The sequence below is a fragment of the Hemicordylus capensis genome, chromosome 2, assembly GCF_027244095.1.
Source record: "Hemicordylus capensis ecotype Gifberg chromosome 2, rHemCap1.1.pri, whole genome shotgun sequence".
NCBI classification, from domain to species: Eukaryota; Metazoa; Chordata; class Lepidosauria; order Squamata; family Cordylidae; genus Hemicordylus; species Hemicordylus capensis.
The window spans coordinates 230,306,005-230,324,071 of NC_069658.1; the positions used below are offsets into that span (position 1 = coordinate 230,306,005).

The 18,067-nt window shown below is 48.5% G+C and overlaps 1 protein-coding gene across 1 annotated transcript; it reads left to right on the forward strand.

The window, feature by feature from the left end:
- Positions 1-7,824: 7,824 nt before the first annotated feature.
- LOC128343822 (class I histocompatibility antigen, F10 alpha chain-like) lies at positions 7,825-17,849 on the forward strand. The gene is made up of 6 exons (XM_053293258.1): positions 7,825-7,972; positions 8,552-8,824; positions 11,392-11,664; positions 12,050-12,334; positions 14,756-14,839; positions 16,571-17,849. Exons 1-6 carry the CDS (start codon positions 7,825-7,827, stop codon positions 16,627-16,629), a joined length of 1,122 nt encoding a protein of 373 aa, XP_053149233.1. The 3' UTR covers positions 16,630-17,849.
- Positions 17,850-18,067: the final 218 nt, after the last annotated feature.

Sequence of the window (18,067 nt, forward strand, 5' to 3'; positions counted from 1 at the left end):
CCTCACAGAGGCCATTTGAGCATGCGTTGTGGCCATTTTGTTTTCAGCAGCCATTTTTTAAAAACAAATTTTATTTTTAAAAATGGCCACCGCACATGCTCAAATGGTCCCTGTGAGGCCCTAGAGGCCAACGGGGGAAGGGGAACCTTTACAGACCCCCCCCCATGGCCTTTAGGAAGCCCCTTGAAGGGGCTACAGGTTAAAAAAAATAATTTTTTAAAATATAAGTCACTGTACACATATTCAGTTTGGCACTATGTACAGAGAATCGGGGCTTGTGAATACTGACCTGAAGCTTATGAGTGAGGATTGTATTCATTTGCTCTGACTTTGCTTCTTGTGATAAGTGAGTTTAATTTTTTTTAATTTTTTTTGCATTTATATCCCGCTCTTCCTCCAAGGAGCCCAGAGCAGTGTACTACATACTTAAGTTTCTCCTCACAACAACCCTGTGAAGTAGGTTAGGCTGAGAGAGAAGTGACTGGCCCAGAATCACCCAGCTAGTCTCATGGCTGAATGGGGATTTGAACTCGGGTCTCCCCGGTCCTAGTCCAGCACTCTAACCACTACACCATGCTGGCTCCACACACCATGCTGGCTCCACTTAAATGTGATATCTTAATAACATGGCTATTAATGATGAGTTTGTCTTTGAATCAGTGTGAGATCCTTAGTATTAAGGCCCACTGGGAGTTTCTTGCTCTCTTTCTCTCATTTTAACTGTCTTTCTGAAATCACAGAATATATTCCAAGCAGTGACACAGTTTACTCTGCATATCCTTTAATTATTTTCAGAGCATCTGGGAAAAGTCAAATTCTCCTTTTATTTTTAAAACTTATGTAATAATGATGCTACAATTAGGAGTGTGCACGGAACCACGGAGCTGCGGTTTGGCACTGGGGTGGGGGGTTCCATTAAGGGTGGGTGGGGGCTTTCCTTACCCCTCCCGCGCTTTTCACTTTAGTGACCGTAATTATTGAAAAAATCCGGGTGGCAGGATCCCTCGCCGCCCACTTCAATTCCAGACAATGGCGCCTCCCTGTTAAAGAAATCGGGCGGCAGGATACTTCCCTGCCGCCCCCTTGAAGCCCCCTGCTGCTGCCGCCCCCTTTTGCCCCCTTAAATCTCGCCCCGGACCGACCGCGCTCTCTACAAGTGGGCGGGCGGCGCGGCAGCGAGATGTACTCCCGCCCACCCGCCCCCTTCCCTGCCCTCTGTCTGCAAAAGTGTTTTGGAAGGAAGCCTTCTGCGCTCCAATGGTGGCTACATCACTACCTTAGAACTGTGCATCATGTTGGCCACCCTTTTGTATTAAGTATGTGCTACAGAGTACTGGCATATGACTCCCTAGAAAACAATTTGGAAACAACAATAATAACGGATTTTTTAAAAACAAAAACCACTAGTTATTGTATTGGGGGAAAATACAGACAAATAATGGGGAAACAGAACACTTTTGCAGATACCATGGGCAGCCAGAAAAACAAACAAATGGATCATAGAACAAATCAATCCAGAATTTTCACTCGAGGCACAAATGACCAGGCTCAAACTATCGTACTTTGGACACATTATGCAAAGACCCAGCTCCCTTGAGAAGTCCATAATGCTGGGGAAAGTGGAAGGAAAGAGAAGAAGAGGACGGCCAGCAGCAAGGTGGATGGACTCGATTACGACAGCAATGAATGCACCACTGAGAGAAATAAAAGGCTATGTTGAAGACAGATCATCCTGGAGAGAATCTATGTGGTTGCGAAGAGTTGACACTGACTGGACCGCACTTAATCAATCAATCAATCAATGGGAAAGGGGAGTAACAGGAAATAGGAAACAGGAATAGGAAACATAAGAAAATGAACATTAAATATACAGATGCATAAGTTCCATATTTTGTTACAGACCATTAAAAACGGTTCAATAACAATGGATCTGTGATCTTCTAGTTTTGCCTTTTAAGATGCTGCACATCTTGTTAGAACCCTTATTCCTTGTAGCATTAAGAATAGCGTGGATATCGTTCAGATCTTTCTTTCTCGACAGGCTCAAACTTGGAAATCCCGAGAGCTGTTCTTAATATCAGATGTAAGTTTGTCTCTCAATCATCGTGTAATAAAAGCAAGTCTGAATCTATCGCAGCCATTTTGGCTGAGAATAGACACTCTCTGTTAGAGCCAAGAATGGAAGCAGCTCTCTGCTTCGACTCCCTCTCTGACTTTCCTTCCTTCTCCATTCTTCTTCTTCCTTCTGTTGGTTTCCTGTTCCTCTATTTCTCTCTCTCTGTGTCAGAGTGACCAGCAGCCTCCTAATGCCACCAACCTCTCTTTTATTCGACTTTTCGTCCGGGCTCCCTGGCTACAATCACAGCAAAACCTTTTTTTTTTAGAAAGGGGGGGGGGTGTACTTTGGAAGGAATCACAGCTCCATTGCTGGCACATTCACGGGACTTTCCTACTTGAGTCGGATGTTATTTCCCAGGGCAAAAAGAGGAAGGCACATGTTTTTACATGCACATCTGTGAGGGTGTCTGCCTATGCCCCATCCCCGAAGGGGAATATCTTAAAGCGCTCACATGGAGTCTCCCATTCAAAGGCAAACCAGGGCAGAGCCTGCTTAGCAAAGGGGGCAATCCATGCTTGCTACTAACAAGCTGACGGTTGCCTGTTCAAATCCCCGCTGGTACTATATGGGGCAACAGCGATATAGGAAGATGCTGAAAGGCATCATCTCACACTGTGCAGGAGGAGGCAATGGTCAATCCCTCCTGTATTCTACCAAAAGAAAACCACAGGGCTCTGAGGGTGCCAGGAGTCGAAATCGACTTGACGGTGCACTTTACCTTTTATCACAAGACCAGCTCTCCAGTCCGATAAGCCGCAGGTCGTGGAGGTATAACTTTGGTTCTTCCACTTGGGATTGCTGCTCTGCTGTTCTTCCCAAGGAAAGCTGCACTTCTAGGATTCTCAGGGCACACTTGGCTAGGAACAGGCCTTACTGAAATTACCTTTGAGTAGTAGTAGCAGGCTCAGCGGGGAAATGACTTGACTAGCAAGCCAGAGGTTGCTGGTTTGAATCCCCACTGGTATGTTTCCCAGCCGATGGGAAATACCTCTATCAGGCAGCAGCGATATAGGAAGATGCTGAAAGGCATCATCTCATACTGCAAGGAGATGGCAATGGTCAACCCCTCCTGTATTCTACCAAAGACAACCTCAGGGCTCTGTGGGTGCCAGGAGTCGACACCAACTCGACGATAACACACTGTACCTTTAGAGGCACACAATCTCATGCTTCTAATTAGCGTTGCTGGTCCAACATACCTCATTGGGGTGGGGGTAGGGGTTGGTTTTTCAGAGATGAAGCTTCTTCTCTCTGCCCGCCCCCACAAATTCTACCATCACCTCATCCCACATTCCCCAGTTCTGGGGAGGCAAAAAGAGGAGGTGCGAAAACAGCCTGAAAACCTCCGTCTCCTCTGTCCTTGCTGCTTGGTTGCTCAGCAAAGGCTGTCCAGGTGTGTCTTGAACCTTCTTTGATTTCAAACTGCCCCTGCAGTGGTTTCCTGTTATGATCATGAAGCAGCCGGTACATGCTGTGAAATGTATATTCTGCAATGCTTCTGTTTCCAGGCACAGGTGGCAAGGCCGCCTGTGGAAACAGCTGTAGGGGGTGGCATCGGCTCACTCCGTGGGGCTCTCTGATCTCCCATCCCCAGTCATTTTTCACTAGGCTCCCTTAGAATTGCTAAGCCAGTGCAAGGTTTCAGTAGGGAGCATTAGGAAGCTGCTGTATACTGAGTCAGATCCTTAGGCCACCAACTCAGTGTTGTCTACACTGACTGGCAGTGGCTCTCCAAGGTTTCAGGCAGGAATGTTTCCCAGCCCTGACTGGAGATGCTGCCAGGGTTGGATCTGGGCCCTTCTGCATGCAGAGCGGATGCTCCACCTCCAGCCACGGCCCCACCCCCAGTCCCTAACTGTCTATGTGGGTAGTGTGTAATCAGCCCCTACGGCAGGAGTAGGCAAGCTTGGCTCTCCAGCTGTTGTTGAACTACAACTCCCATCATCCCTGGCACTTGGGATGATGGGAGTTGTAGTTCAGCAACAACTTGAAGAGCCAAGGCTGACTACCCTTGCCTTACAGCTGACCTACCAAGATCTGGGTTTAAGAGATGGGGCCTCTAGTCATTAATTAACCCTAGCACACATATCCATAGACATTAATAGATGGAGGAGTGGGGAGATGGAGTGGGGTAGACTCACTCCTTTCTGTGCTGGATAATGTGGCAGGGGGGAGGGGGAGGAAGGGGGGAGAAGATGCTGCATATCCATTGTTAGGCACTGGGACACATTTTGGGACAAGCAAGGCCTGTACAAAAGGGACGGGCTGCACTTGAACCAAGATGGAAGCAGACTGCTGGCGCTTAAAATCAAAAAGGTTGCAGAGCAGCTTTTAAAATGACACCTGGGGAACAGGCGATGGGAGCTGGGCAGTATCCCGTTTGGCAAAAGCCATCCTTTAAAGTGTGAGGCTGCAAAGAATTCAAATAAAACAGATGGGGACGGAGCAGAACTGCATAAAGAGCAGACGGGAGGCTGTGCCAGCAGGTCAAAGAGTCAAAGGAATAGTATACATCAGGGGAAAGATTCAGTGTATAGGTGCTTGTATGCCAATGCCAGAAGCCTCCGAGCCAAGATGGGTGAGCTGGAGTGCTTGGTTGCTAATGCAGAAATAGACATAGTGGGCATAACAGAAACATGGTGGAACAGTGAGAACCGGTGGGACACTGTTATCCCTGGGTATAAACTCTATAGAAAGGACAGGGAGGGGCGCCTTGGAGGAGGGGTAGCACTGTATGTTAAAGAAGGGATAGAATCTAACAAGCTAGAAAACCTAGGTGGACTGGAGTCCTCCACAGAAACCCTGTGGGTGACTATACAAGGCCAGAAAGGAATCGTGCTACTGGGGACATGCTATTGCCCTCCGGATCAAAATGCCGACAGTGACTGGGAGTTGCAGGAGGAAATCAGGGAGGCATCAAGGAGAGGCAGGGCTGTAATTATGGGTGATTTCAACTACCCACACATAGACTGGGTAAATTCACATTCAAGTCAGGAAAAAGAGGTCAAATTTCTAGATACGCTAAATGACTGTGCCTTAGAACAATTGGTCATGGAACCGACCAGAGAGAAGGTACAGAAGAGGGCAACCAAGATGATCTAGGGCCTAGAGCACCTTTCTTACGAGGCAAGACTACAACACCTGGGGCTTTTTAGTTTAGAAAAAAGACGACTGCGGGGAGACATCATAGAGGTCTATAAAATCATGCATGGCATGGAGAAAGTGGAGAGAGAGAGATTCTTTTCCCTCTCACACAACACTAGAACCAGGGGTCACTCCATGAAATTGATTGCCAGGAGGTCTAGGACCAACAAACGGAAGTACTTTTTCACACAACGTGTGATCCACTTGTGGAACTCTCTGCCACAGGATGTGGTGACAGCCAACAACCTGGATGGCTTTAAGAAGGGTTTGGATGACTTCATGGAGGAGAGGTCTATCAATGGCTACTAGTCAGAGGGCTGTGGGCCACCTCCAGCCTCAAGGGTGTGCCTCTGAGTACCAGTTGCAGGGGAGCAATGGCAGGAGAGAGGGCACCCCCTCAACTCCTGCCTGTGGCTTCCAGCGGCATCTGGTGGGCCACTGTGCGAAACAGGATGCTGGACTAGATGGGCCTTGAGCCTGATCAAGCAGGGCTGTTCTTATGTTCTTACGTTCTTATCCCAGAAGCCTATTCACAGTTCTGGGACTCACTTCTGCATCCAGAGTGCATTTCACTTGAATAATACCAGGTGGCCTACAAAGATTAATGACCATCCATGGGTTGAAGATGCTGCTGGTCTCCTCTCCTGGAGGTCTGGCAGTGGATCTGGTTTTGTGTGGGTTTGGCTGCTTCTCAAAGCAGAGGCAACACAAACCAAATTCACAGCACGTGGGAGAAGGTCCTAGGAGACCCCAAGGAGGGTAGGTTTATGCCATCTGGTTTCATGATAGGTGCCACTCAAAGGATAGACAGCACCCCTTTGTAGCCCATGTGCTCACAAATATTCACAGCACGTGAGAGGAGGTCCGAGGGGGACCCAAGCAGGGCAATTTGCTTTTCCCCCATACCCAAGTTGTTTCAAGACAGTGGTCACCCAAAGTGTAGGCAATATCCCTGTGTAGCCCATGATACAAAGAATACTAACCAAATTTGCAGTATTCATCTATTGGCAGTTTTCTATACAATAGAAGACTAACCAAATTCACAGTAGATCTGTGGGTGTGGGGGTGGTAGGGAGCCAAATTAGGATAAGTGAAAGTAGGCACCCTTTCTTTGTCTTGCTTAGAAGTCCATGTTTAGGATGTGTCCCTGGTAAATTGCGGCCTCGCTACCTCCCCCTGCTGTAGGGGCTGATGATTACATATTACCCACATACACAGTTAGGGACATGGGCATGGGGCCATAGCTCAGTGGTGGAGCATGCAGAAGGTCCCTAAGGCATCCTGGAGATGCTCTGCTCAGTATTTTTAGGATGAAGTCCTGGTGTTCTTCACTACAGTACTAGAACGGTCACCCCAGTGAGATTCGCCTTAGGGATGTGCATAGAACTGGTTCGAAATGCTGGCGTTTGAGCTGGTTTGGAGACACCTCGGAGGAGAAGAAGTCCCTCGCAAAGTCTCCTCCTGAGCCAGAGTTCATTTAGGGGAAATCATCTACCTGATCCCACTCAGAAAAGGGTTATTCAATCCCCGCTAAGGAGCAAGGCTAACCCCCGCCCACTTCACCCCAATGCCTCCATCGTACCTCCTTCCCTTCCTACCTTGGCATGGGCAGCTCCAGGAGGGGGCAGGCACACACCCCCAAACTAGCTTGTCCCCACCTGCTCCTCCATTCTGTTTCAGAAGCTGAATACATGGGACACAGCTTGCCCACCCACAAATGGAACACAGAACACAGGAAGCTGCCATACTGAGTCAGACCCTTGGTCCATCCAGCTCAGCATTGTCTACCCAGACTGGCAGCGGCTTCAAGGCTGCAGGCAGGAGTCCCTCTCAGCCCTAGTCTGGAGCAATTCCAGATGGGACTTTTAGCTCGGAATGGAGGGTGTGCATTCACACATCATCCAGCTTGAAGTCCCTGCGAGCTATCCGGGAACACTCCACACATGATTTGGGTTTTTCATTGCCCATATATTTTATTTAATTATTTAGCATATTTCTATACCACCCAAACTCAAGTCTCTGGGCGGTTTACAACAGAAAGGTTAAAACATCACCTTAAAAGATTTATGTTTGGGGTTAACAAATTCACTTTTTGCATTGGGTTTTTTTGGACACATTCGAAGTCACAGTAAAGCCTCCCAGTAAACCTGCGGTAAAGCTGGTGTCTGGAAAAGCTCCAGAGGGGACAGGACTTGAACCTTCTGCATGCAAGCCTGCAGATGCTCTTCCCGGCCGGCCACACCCCCTAAGGGGACTCTCTTACAGTGCTCGCATGTAGTTGCCCATTCAAATGCAATCCAGGGCAGACACTGCTTAGCAATGCCTGCTTGCTTCCACAAGACTAGCTCTCCTCCCATAGACCCTTCTTGACCCCTTCTGTGCTCCCGCCTCAAGTGTGTGTGTGTGTGTGCGTGCTGTCAGTGCGTCCCAGGCAGAAGGGCGAGGTGGCAGAGAGAATTTTCTGTGAGATTTCGTTTGCATCTGCCCAGCAACTGCCCACATGCATTTTTCTCATTGGTGGGTTATTTCCTTCTCAGCCAATCCCAGACCGGAGGCACCTCATGCTCGCCCCTGTCCTACCCTCCGCTCGACAGCAGCTGGAAGATCGCGCCCCAGAAACAACGGACTCCAGCCAGATGCCACTTCGGGATGCCCATCGCTTGCTCCTGGGGGCAGCTGCCCTCTTCTTGCTGCTGGGGGGCTGCTCGGGTGAGTCTCAGAGGTGGAGCGGGATTAAGAAATGCGTGCCTCCCCGCACTTCGAAAGTTCCCAGTTGTGGAAGAGACTCCGGATCCTGCAAACTCGCTTTCCACACGGGGTGGGGGTGCCTCGCTCTGACTCTTCTCTTGCTCCGCTTCCATTCTTGGCGGCTGCGCTTTGGGGTGGAGTTCCGGGCTAATCTCCCCCCACGTGTCCAGGGCTGAGCCAGGGCCCAATGGAAACTTCTTGGCCGAGGAATGGGGCTGGAGATGAGCTGCAGTAGAGCTAGAAAAGGTGGCTCTTGGCTCCCTTCCTAAAAACAGAGCCATGGGTGGAAATGTTTCCTCATGATTTGCTATATGAGCATCAGGCAGCTGTGCTAGGATTTGGGGCATATCTTATGTACCAGGAGGAGAGCTGGTTTATGGGAGGGGAGCTGGTCTTGTGTTCGCAAGCATGAAATGTCTCCTTTGCTAAGCAGGATCTGCCCTGGTTTGCATTTGAATGGGAGACCCGTGTGAGCACTGTATGACAGCATGGAAATGACAGCAAGGCCCCCTACTTTTGCCCATCTCTCTCCCTTTTCAGGCTCCTCGTCACACTCTGTGAGGTTTCATTATGCGCTGTGTGATTCTGCTGAACAGCTACCCCAATTCATGGGTCTGGGGTACCTGGATGACCAGATCTTCATACACTATGATAAGAAGATAAGGCAGCCCAAGCCTGTAGTTTCATGGATGAAGAAGTTTGTGAAGGACGATCCTGAGTACTGGAACATGTACACTCAGCGTTGGTCTAATCTGGAGGAGATTCTGAGGCACTATGTGGTGATGGTTCAGAGATATGGCAACCAGAATGAGAGTGAGTGGAGTTTGGAAGAGCCACTGATACCACCCCCACCGTCCTCCTCCCTCTCAAGGGCTGCTGAGTTTCTTGTAAGGGCCAGAGGGACTAGGACTTGACAGGCAGACATTCAGTAGATGCCTCTTTAACTAGCATATGAGGATGGAAGCAGCACCTGTTGATATGCTACCTGTACTTCAGCTGCATGACTGCCAGAAATCCAACGGGTGCTGTTCCAGTCTCCAAATGCTGGGGAAAACACCATCTAGTGAGTTCCTGCCTGTCATTCCGCTGTTACACACAAAGCTCTGGGCATGGTGGAAGCACAATCATTTTTATAGCTGAAACGTTACTTGCTTCCATCATACCTGTCATTCAGTGGTTAGATGTAAGAGCTTAGTGACAGGCAGAAATTTAGAAGGTGGTCTTTCCTCCAGCATTTGGAGATTGGAACTGCACCCACTGAATTTCTGGCTGACATGCAGCTCAAGTACAGATGGAATATCAACAGGTGCTGCTTCTTCATATGCTAGGTAAAGTTGTACGTATTGCATGTCTGCCTGTCATGCAACTGTTCTGGGCCCTCTGGTCCTTCCAAAGATCCCAGCAGCCATTCCCCTGTCTGAGGTACTACACAGCTGGCCTACAGGGTAAAAAACCCCAATCAGCAGGACTGAGGCCCAGCAGTTTTGAGAGAAAATGATGCAAATGAAAGAAAACCATCAAATAGAAATGTGTATAAAACAACAACAATATTGGAGGGTAGTAAGCATTTTAGAAGTTATTTGTACCAACACTCCCGATGTTGTACAAAAACCACAGATTTCTCACTGAACAACCTTTCTGTTCTCACTGTATCTGCGTGTGCTTTCTGTCTCTTGTTTTCCATAGCTACACACACACCCACACACCAGGGGCGTAACTAACATAGGGAAAGGGGAGACAGTTGTCTGGGGGCCCACTGCATTGGGCCCCCCCAGAGGCAAGTCTCATGACTGACTCCCCCAGCTGCGCATCCGCCCGGGCTTCCTTCAGTTGCATTAGCACTTACATTTATATACCGCTTTATAGCCGGAGCTCTCTAAGTGGTTTACAATGATTTAGCATATTGCCCCCCCACATTCTGGGTACTCATTTTACCGACCTCGGAGGGATGGAAGGCTGAGTCAACCTTGAGCCCCTGGTCAGGATCGAACTTGCAACCTTCTGGTTACAGGGCGGCAGTTTTACCACTGCGCCACCAGGGGCTCTTCCGAAACTGATGTGAGTGTTAAGACTTGGAGCTACCAGAACAGCATGTCTTTCTTTAGTACCATTAAATGACTCTGGGCCCACCTTGCTTCGCCCCTGACACAGACCCTTTTTTCAAGTGTACTTTTTGTTGTGCTAATGCACAATGTCACTACATGGCATTTGTAGCTTCTGGGTTTACCTCACTCCTCATGTGTTCTAACTAGGCCTCAGGTGTGATGTCACATCACAGCCAACATGGCTGCTGCTTATTTGAGCGGGGAGTGGCCAAACAGGAACTTCAAGCTTTAATTTCAGCCGAGTATGAGCAGATTCTGGGGTGGGGTGGGGTGGGGTGGGGTGGGGGACTACCAAGTGACTTGTAATCACTTTCTGGTGAGAACTGAAGAATATATTTTTTTAAAGGAGACCCCCCATTATTTATTTATTAATCATAGTTCTATATCGCCGGATACCTTACATCTCTATCATTAGAGATGGACGTAAGTTCCCACATTGGTGTCCCCCTCGATAGTTTGGTAGATCAGGAAGATAACACATAGAGACTTAATTAGCCAAAGGTCAAGACTTTAAACATGGAGAAAAATGAACAGGAGAATAAATGCCTGTTTACTTGGAAGCAAGTCCTAGCAGGTTCAATGGGCTTACTCGAAGGAATGTGAGCATAAGATGGCACCCATCATGAAGAGGACAGCTTCCATGAAAGGAAACTATTTCAGGAAGCAATTTATTATGAAGTACTCTGAGGAAAACCTTTCCTTTAATGACTTGGTTGCAATCTAATATATGCTTTTAGTGGGCCTTAGGGTAAATATGCATCTTTTCTCCTGTTCAGAGCATAATCGTGTTTTAATAGTAACGTTTTAAATTTTAATTGTTGAAATATTTAAATCTTTGTATTGGTTGTTTTTATTGTTTTGTTGTAAACCGCCGAGAGAACTTGCGTTTTGGGAGATGTAAAAATGTGTTAAATTATTAAAATATGTTTAATAATAATAATAATAATAATAATAATAATAATAAATAACATTCCTTGTTTTTGAGGCTTGACATTTTCCTGTAATGGGGGTATCTCTTGGGGACTGGCAAGGCTTATTGGGGTTTCAAATCCCTTTGTTCCTTGGGCCCAAGTGTTGGTTCAGGGCACCATGCATTTTGCACACAATCGACACTTTGTTCCAGAGAGAATGCTGGTGCATCTCCAAGGGAAGAGCTTTCTAGTCATGGGGATTGTGTGATATGGGGTATCCGGAAGCTTAGTTTAGGGGGCATCAGCATGTTGCTGGTTTAGGCTGCTGATGAGGAACCAACTTCAGTCTCCTCTTCCTGTTTAGGTTTTCTCTCCTGGCAGGGAATAACAGCCTGTGAGCTGAGGGAGGACGGTCAGAAATTGGGGAATATCAGTTTTGTCTACAATGGGAGGGACTTTATGAGCTTCGACAAGGACACCCTCTCCTGGACTGTAACAGCCAATGCTCCAGAGGTCAAGAGGAAGTGGGACACTTTCACATCCAGTCCCCAGTATCACAAGGATTTACTGGAAGGGAAGTGCATTGAATGGCTAAAGAAATTCATAAAGTATGCCAAGGAATCTCTGCTGAGGAGAGGTGAGAACTGATATTTCTCTGCATTGTTGCCCCCTGTGCAATCTAGACTGAAAAGTTGATCTTCCTGTTGTGGAGAATGAACAAGGGAAGAGATTAGCATTATGGGCTAGTTGTTTGGGTATATCTGAAGATGTTCTGTATTGAAAGATGCTTATGGGGGTTGCTGCAACCTGGAGGCTTTCATGTCTCTGATTCTGCAGGTGTGTGGTCCCCCATGTCATGACCGAGGGTAGGACTGGCTGACCATTTGGGTTCTTTCCTACTCTCAAAGCCCAGCATCTATTCTGACGGCTACAGGAGAAATGCTGTATGATATATTGAAATGCATCAATACATCAGATGTATATAAAATGTATGGAAATTGCCCAAGATTGCATTTTTGCAGAGCTCCCAGTGGTGAAGGTGCTGCGAAAGATGGACTCCAATGGCCTGGAGACTCTCATCTGCCGGTCCTACGGCTTCTACCCCAGGGAGATCCGTGTGACCTGGAAAAAAGACGGGGAGTTCCTGGAGCAGGAGACCCACTGTGGGGAAGTTGTCCCCAACTCAGATGGGACCTACCACACCTGGACTGACATCAATATTGACCCCAAGGACAGGGCCCGCTACCAGTGCCATGTGGAACATGTTGGTTTTCCAGAGCCTCACCTCTTCGCTTGGAAGGAACCTGGTGAGCAACTGAGTGGGGGGAAGACAGGCCTGGCTTTTTTGCGACTTTGGGAGGGCAGATCCTGGGAGATGAGGAAGGGATTATTATCATTAGGGGTGCTCTTTGGATCAGTCTTCCAGGTAGTTGTCCAGTCCTCAGCACCAGGCGGCGGCGGCGGGGGCGGGGTCTAAAATGCCCAGGGGGAGGGTCATTGGAGCAAGAGACCCACCATGGGGATGTTGTCCCTAACTCAGATGGCACCTACTGTACCTGGATCAATCAATCAATCTTGACCCTTCCTGGTGCATTATGGCGTGAAATCAAGGAAGGAAGGTGGTGATGTAAAATGCTGACATTGCAGCCTCTGAGTTCTTCAAAGGAGCCAGATCTTCATTAAAAGTAAGCCCCCACCCCTCATACTCTTGGATGCAATATCAATAGGGGAGCAACAGCAGGAGAGAGGGCATGCCTTCATCTCTTGCCTGTTGGCTTCCCAGAGACATCTGGTGGGCCACTGTGGGAAACAGAATACTGGACTAGATAGGCCTTGGGCATGATCAAGCAGGGCTGTTCTTATGTTCTTAATAATACCAGTATAATGAGTAATTGTATCAAACTAGCCGACCCCACACAGAGCATCTGTGCGGTACTTTGGGGCTGGCTGTTTTCCCCCTCCCTCTCCTTCCTGCCCTGGTCTCTCCTCTCTTCCCCTGCCCTCCAGCCCCGCACTCTCTCTTGACCTCCCCCCCTCCCGTTCCTCCCACACAGAGCCTCACTTGCTGGCCAGCAGCCAAAAAAGGCCCCCGCCGCCCACCCGCTTCCACCTTTTTTTAATCCCTCCCGTCTGCCTCCCGCTGCTTTTCTCTCTCCCCCCCCCCCCCCCGCCCACCGCAGCCACTTTTCTCTCCCCTCCACCCGCTGCCGCCACTTTTCTCTTCCCGTGTCATGCCTCAGACTTTGGACTCAGAGGAGTCAGGGCAGGAATGGAAAGAGTTGCCTGCTGGTGAGGGCTCAGAGGCACAGCAACAGGACTTGGCAGGGAGCCCAGACTCTGGAGCTGAAGATTTGCAACAGCTGCCAGACATGAATTCTGATGGGGAGGAGCCTGGGATTTCACCTGTCTTGAGAAGACGGCTCAAGAGGGAGGCTGAGTGGAAGTCACGCAGGCGCAGGAGATCACTAGAGAGGAAGCCGAAGTGCGGACTCAGGGGAGCCTGATTGGCTGCTGGTTCTCTTGAGCCCTATATATTTGGTACTCTTCTCAATCGCTCAGGGCTAATTGCAATTGTCTCGCTGGCTGCAGATAGTGTGCTAATTGACTTCTTAAACTCTGTCCGAGTTCCAGTTTGCCTTGTTTATGTTTTCCTGCTTATTCTGTTAATTCCTTGCTTCTTTTGTCCGCTATTTTCATTCCTTGATCAGTGTTCTCTTTTCACTTATTACTCAGTTATTGTTAGAGAGGGGTACTTAGTTCAGTTCAGGGGGACTTAATTTATTTACTGTTTTCTTGTGAATCTTTTATTTTTCACTTGTGCAGTTCCACTGCCGCTTTCTGTTATCTCACCGGGGAGTGCTGAAGGGTGTTGTAAATCCTGTTGGGTTAGCCAAGCTAACAGATTTACGACATCCCGCCCGCCCGCCCGCCTGCCCACCGCTGCTCTTCTTTCCATTCCCGCCTGCCTGCCCGCCACTGCCGCCACTGCTTTTCTATCTCCCCCGCCCGCCGCCACCATCCCCCTTGCTGCTTTTCTCTCCCCCTCCTCCGCCCGCCTCTGCCGCCACTTTCTTCCCCCTCTCCTACTCCCTCCTCACTCGGCTGGGCCTCTTGCAGCATGTCGCAAGAGTTCCGCCGCCAAATCCTGGACACACATGCCGGCTAAGAGAATTAATTATATAGGTGGTTTATAAATAAGGGAGTTTTCATCACAGTCATTTGCTGCAAAAAACCCCAAAACAAAACAAAATAAAAAACACCCCTCTGATAGGACTTGCAATACCTTAGCCCCAATTATCAGGCCGATGCAATGCACAACCCTACTGGCTAGCCTCCTTGGGGAGGGAATTGCAGGATATCGGGGCCACTGAAGAGCAGGCCCTGCTTATCACAACTGGGATTCTTTTTATGGCTCAGCCCAAGAGACCCCCTCACCTCTCACTCTAGCTCTACAGAGACTCTTGGGAGTTTTTTTCCGCTCCTGTCTGACTGGCTAACCTCGAGGGTCTTGCTAGTTTCACACATCTAAAAGCAGTGGCATCTCACAGATGTTGATAAAAAGTGGTTCAGAATGCTTAATATTGACTAAATACATAAATAATATTCATAACAGAGGAGATTGTTTAGGGACTCCAACTATTTGGTTCTATTTTTTGGTTTCCCCCCATTACCCCCCACCATTGTTTGGAGACACTCTTCAATCATTTTATTCTTGTTTTCCATTTCAGCTTCAGTGGGCCCCATTGTGGGGGGCATCCTGATGGCTGTGGCTGCTGTTGTCCTGCTGGTGGCTGGGATCATCTTCTACATGAGTAAGGAAACTGTGGGTGAATTTGCCGAGGGAGGGGAGATGCTTGTCTGTGGTTGAATTTCTCACTGCTGCATAGCACAGACTTCCTGTTTGGGGCGGCGGGGTGGGGGGAGGGCAGCCAGTAATTACCCATAAAATCTCATAGTGCCTCTAAGCATCCGCCCCTGGACTAAGTGGCTTGAAGATCATCTTCTCCACCCTAAATCAAAGTGGAGCTGTACACCAGTTGAGACTCAGTAATCCCCTGGTGATGAATTGACAACATACAGATGATTGACTCAGAACTCATGGCCATCTAGTCCAGCCCTCAGGTAAGGAGGGAAGTGTAAGGAGGGATTTAAGGATGTTCACGAACCAAACTTCATGTACTGGTTCAGCATCAAGGGGAGGGGAGGGGAGGGGTGAGCACAAGCTTTAAGAAAAGAGAACAGGCCCTCACCTGCTCTCTGCTACCCCATGCAGATTTCTGCTGGAGTGACGCTCGTCCCAAGAACCTGTATGTGGTGCCAGCATGCACATGGCATTTGTGCATGTGCGGGTGCCATTTGCATGGTCAACATGGTGTTGCTGACCATGCAAATGGGGCCGGTGCATGCACAAATGCCATGTGTGTGCTGGCGTGGTGTGCAGGTTCTTTGGATTAGCGCCAACCCAACAGGTAGTTGCATAGGGCCTGCTCTCTCTTAAAACAAAAAACAAAAAAACTCCCACTCACCACTCCCCTCCCTGTGATGCGGAACTGGTTTGGACTTTGTCTAAACTGGCTTGGCGCCGAACCAGTGCATGAATCTCGGTTCATGCACATTCCTATTCTCAGGCCTAACTTTTCCCCAGACTCCAAATGGATATACTTTGACTAACATGGGGGGGGGGAATCCTAGAACATAAACTGAGTAGTACCCCACTGCCTTGCTGGTAGGAGTGGGGTGTAGTTGGCAGTTGGCACTGTCGAAAAGTCAGTCAAAATGAATGGAAGAAGGTGAGTAATGAATCCTTATAGGGATTCATTGAGGGAAAGTTATTATACACCAAAGAATCCAAACACTTGAAAAATAGTGACCACACATTTTGCTCCATAACTCCACTTCTACAAGGGCTAGAGCTTAGCTTTTTTTTTTTTTTTAAAAAATTAATGAAAGCTGGGAATCTGGGGGAATTAATAGAAGGGATCCAACTTGAATCAGGCGTGATGCAATTTGTACCCAAATCTAGCCAATGGATCATAGGGGTGATTTGTTTTGTCTCCAAATCACCTGAATCAGCTAGATTTGGGTACAAATCAATTTGTACCCAAATCCATTTGCACATCCCTATCTTACAGTGATTGCCACCACAAGACCAGTTCTCCTCCCATACTTTCCTGTCCCTTCAGAGTCACCTCTGCCCTCCCAATTCAAGCCTTCAGATGCTCTGTTAAGTGGTCCTTGGGTGATTTCCAGGGGGAAGGAGGAATGCCAGTGGGGTCAAGTTGGAGCCAAGCAGGTGGTGGCTTAATGCTAGGAAAGACCTAGGAATTACTACTAGGAATTAATACTAGGAAAGGTTCTAAGAATTACGCAGAAAACCTGCAGGCCTTTCTCCACTGGCGGTGCAAGGAAGAGACTGGAGCAGCGTCTGCCTGGGAGGGGTTAAAGAGCCCTGTCTCACTGCTGCAGAGGGAGGGATGGGATATGTGTGTGTGTGACTTGCTAGGGTGACTTTCCACTCTGACGCTCTGATTTTGTGTTTGCAGAGAAGCAGCAGGGAGGCTACAAAGCAACGTCAGCTGAGGGACCCTCCTCCTCCCACTGAAGTGACCCTTCAGCACCAGAAATGTGGTGCAGTGGTGGTGCAGTGCTGCAGGGACACAGTCCTGGTACATTTTCGCCTGCAGGGTCTCAGCAGGGACGCAGAGCACTGGACTTTCTACATGGAAATAATGGGCTGGGTTTTCTACATAGAAATAATGGACTGCTCTTGCTATTCCATGCATTCCCGTGGCCATTGGGAAGGAACCAGTGCATTCCAGTGGGCATTCCCTGTCATTCATTCTAGTACATGCCCTGGAATTGACCTGATCCTTAACTTTTTGTAACAGAACCCCCCAAATTATTGTATTTATCTATGCAAGGGGTGTGGCCAATGGGATGGGCGTAGCCATGGGGCATGACTGTCAGGGTGGGTGTGGCGATGGGGGCTGACATGGAGAGCACCTGTACTTCTGAATACGCGACTGCATCACTGCTGATGGGTGTCTTTGTGAAGAGACGTTGGATTGGCCCTGAAGGGGGAAAAGAGCAGCTTCCAGCAATCTTCACCCCTCCCCTCCCCTTGCGGCAGGTTTGGGGACAGAATGCCAGAGATAGCCAGTCTGCTCCTCCCATACGTGGAATATATGTTTTCCTCTCTAGGGTAAACAGCAGCTTCAAAAGGAGTGTGTGGAGTAGGGTCAGCACCAAGCAGGCATAAAAGACAAATCTTGCTGGCTCCACAGCTGTGGAATGATCTCCCCAAAGAGATCTGACAGGATCCCTCTCTTTCCACTTAGAGGAGGACTTGGCCCCCTTTTAAATCCAGACTAGAGGTTGGGATGTAATTGCGAATATGACGGATATTTATACTGTATACTGCTTTTTAACAAAAGGTCCCAAAGCAGTTTACATAGATATAAATCGAGAAATCAAAAGGCACCCTGTCTTCACAGGGCTCACAATCTAAAACAGAAACATAAGATAGACACCAGCAACAGCCACTAGAGGGATGCTGTGCGGGGGAAGGATAGGGCCAGTTGCTCTCCCCTTGCTAAATAAAGAGAATCACCACTTTTAAAAGGTGCCTCTTTGCTCAGTTAGTGGAGGACTGCTAACTGATTCCCCCCCACCAAACACTATTTGTTATTACCATTTTCAGGCTGTTAAGTTTTGTTTTTGCTAAAATGTTCTGATTTTTTGGTTGTTTTATGATTCCTAATGTCTAAATGTGTGCTTGCATTTCATAGAAAAGCAAGATAGAAAATAAAGAGATGAATAGAATCCAAAGGCAATGCTCTCTTCATTTCTCTTTCTACCTGACCTGTGGGATTGTGGCCTCTGGCAGTGACTGCTTCGCAGGATTGGGGCCCAGGAGTGACTCAGCAGTCCCTGCTTTCCACCTGACCAGGGAGGTCATCTCTGGCCCTATAAGGGATGCTGCCTCCAGCCTCAGTCTACAGGAAGCCCTGCAGCAGAGGGAGAGACCACCAGCTTCCCAG

Excerpts from the sequence above, each read along its gene's own strand:
- LOC128343822 (XM_053293258.1), top strand. The coding sequence starts at position 7,825 with ATGCTCGCCCCTGTCCTACCCTCCGCTCGACAGCAGCTGGAAGATCGC. Across the intron at positions 11,665-12,049 it reads GGAATCTCTGCTGAGGAGAG|AGCTCCCAGTGGTGAAGGTG; the intron begins GTGAGAACTGAT and ends GCATTTTTGCAG. Across the intron at positions 14,840-16,570 it reads TGGGATCATCTTCTACATGA|AGAAGCAGCAGGGAGGCTAC; the intron begins GTAAGGAAACTG and ends TTGTGTTTGCAG.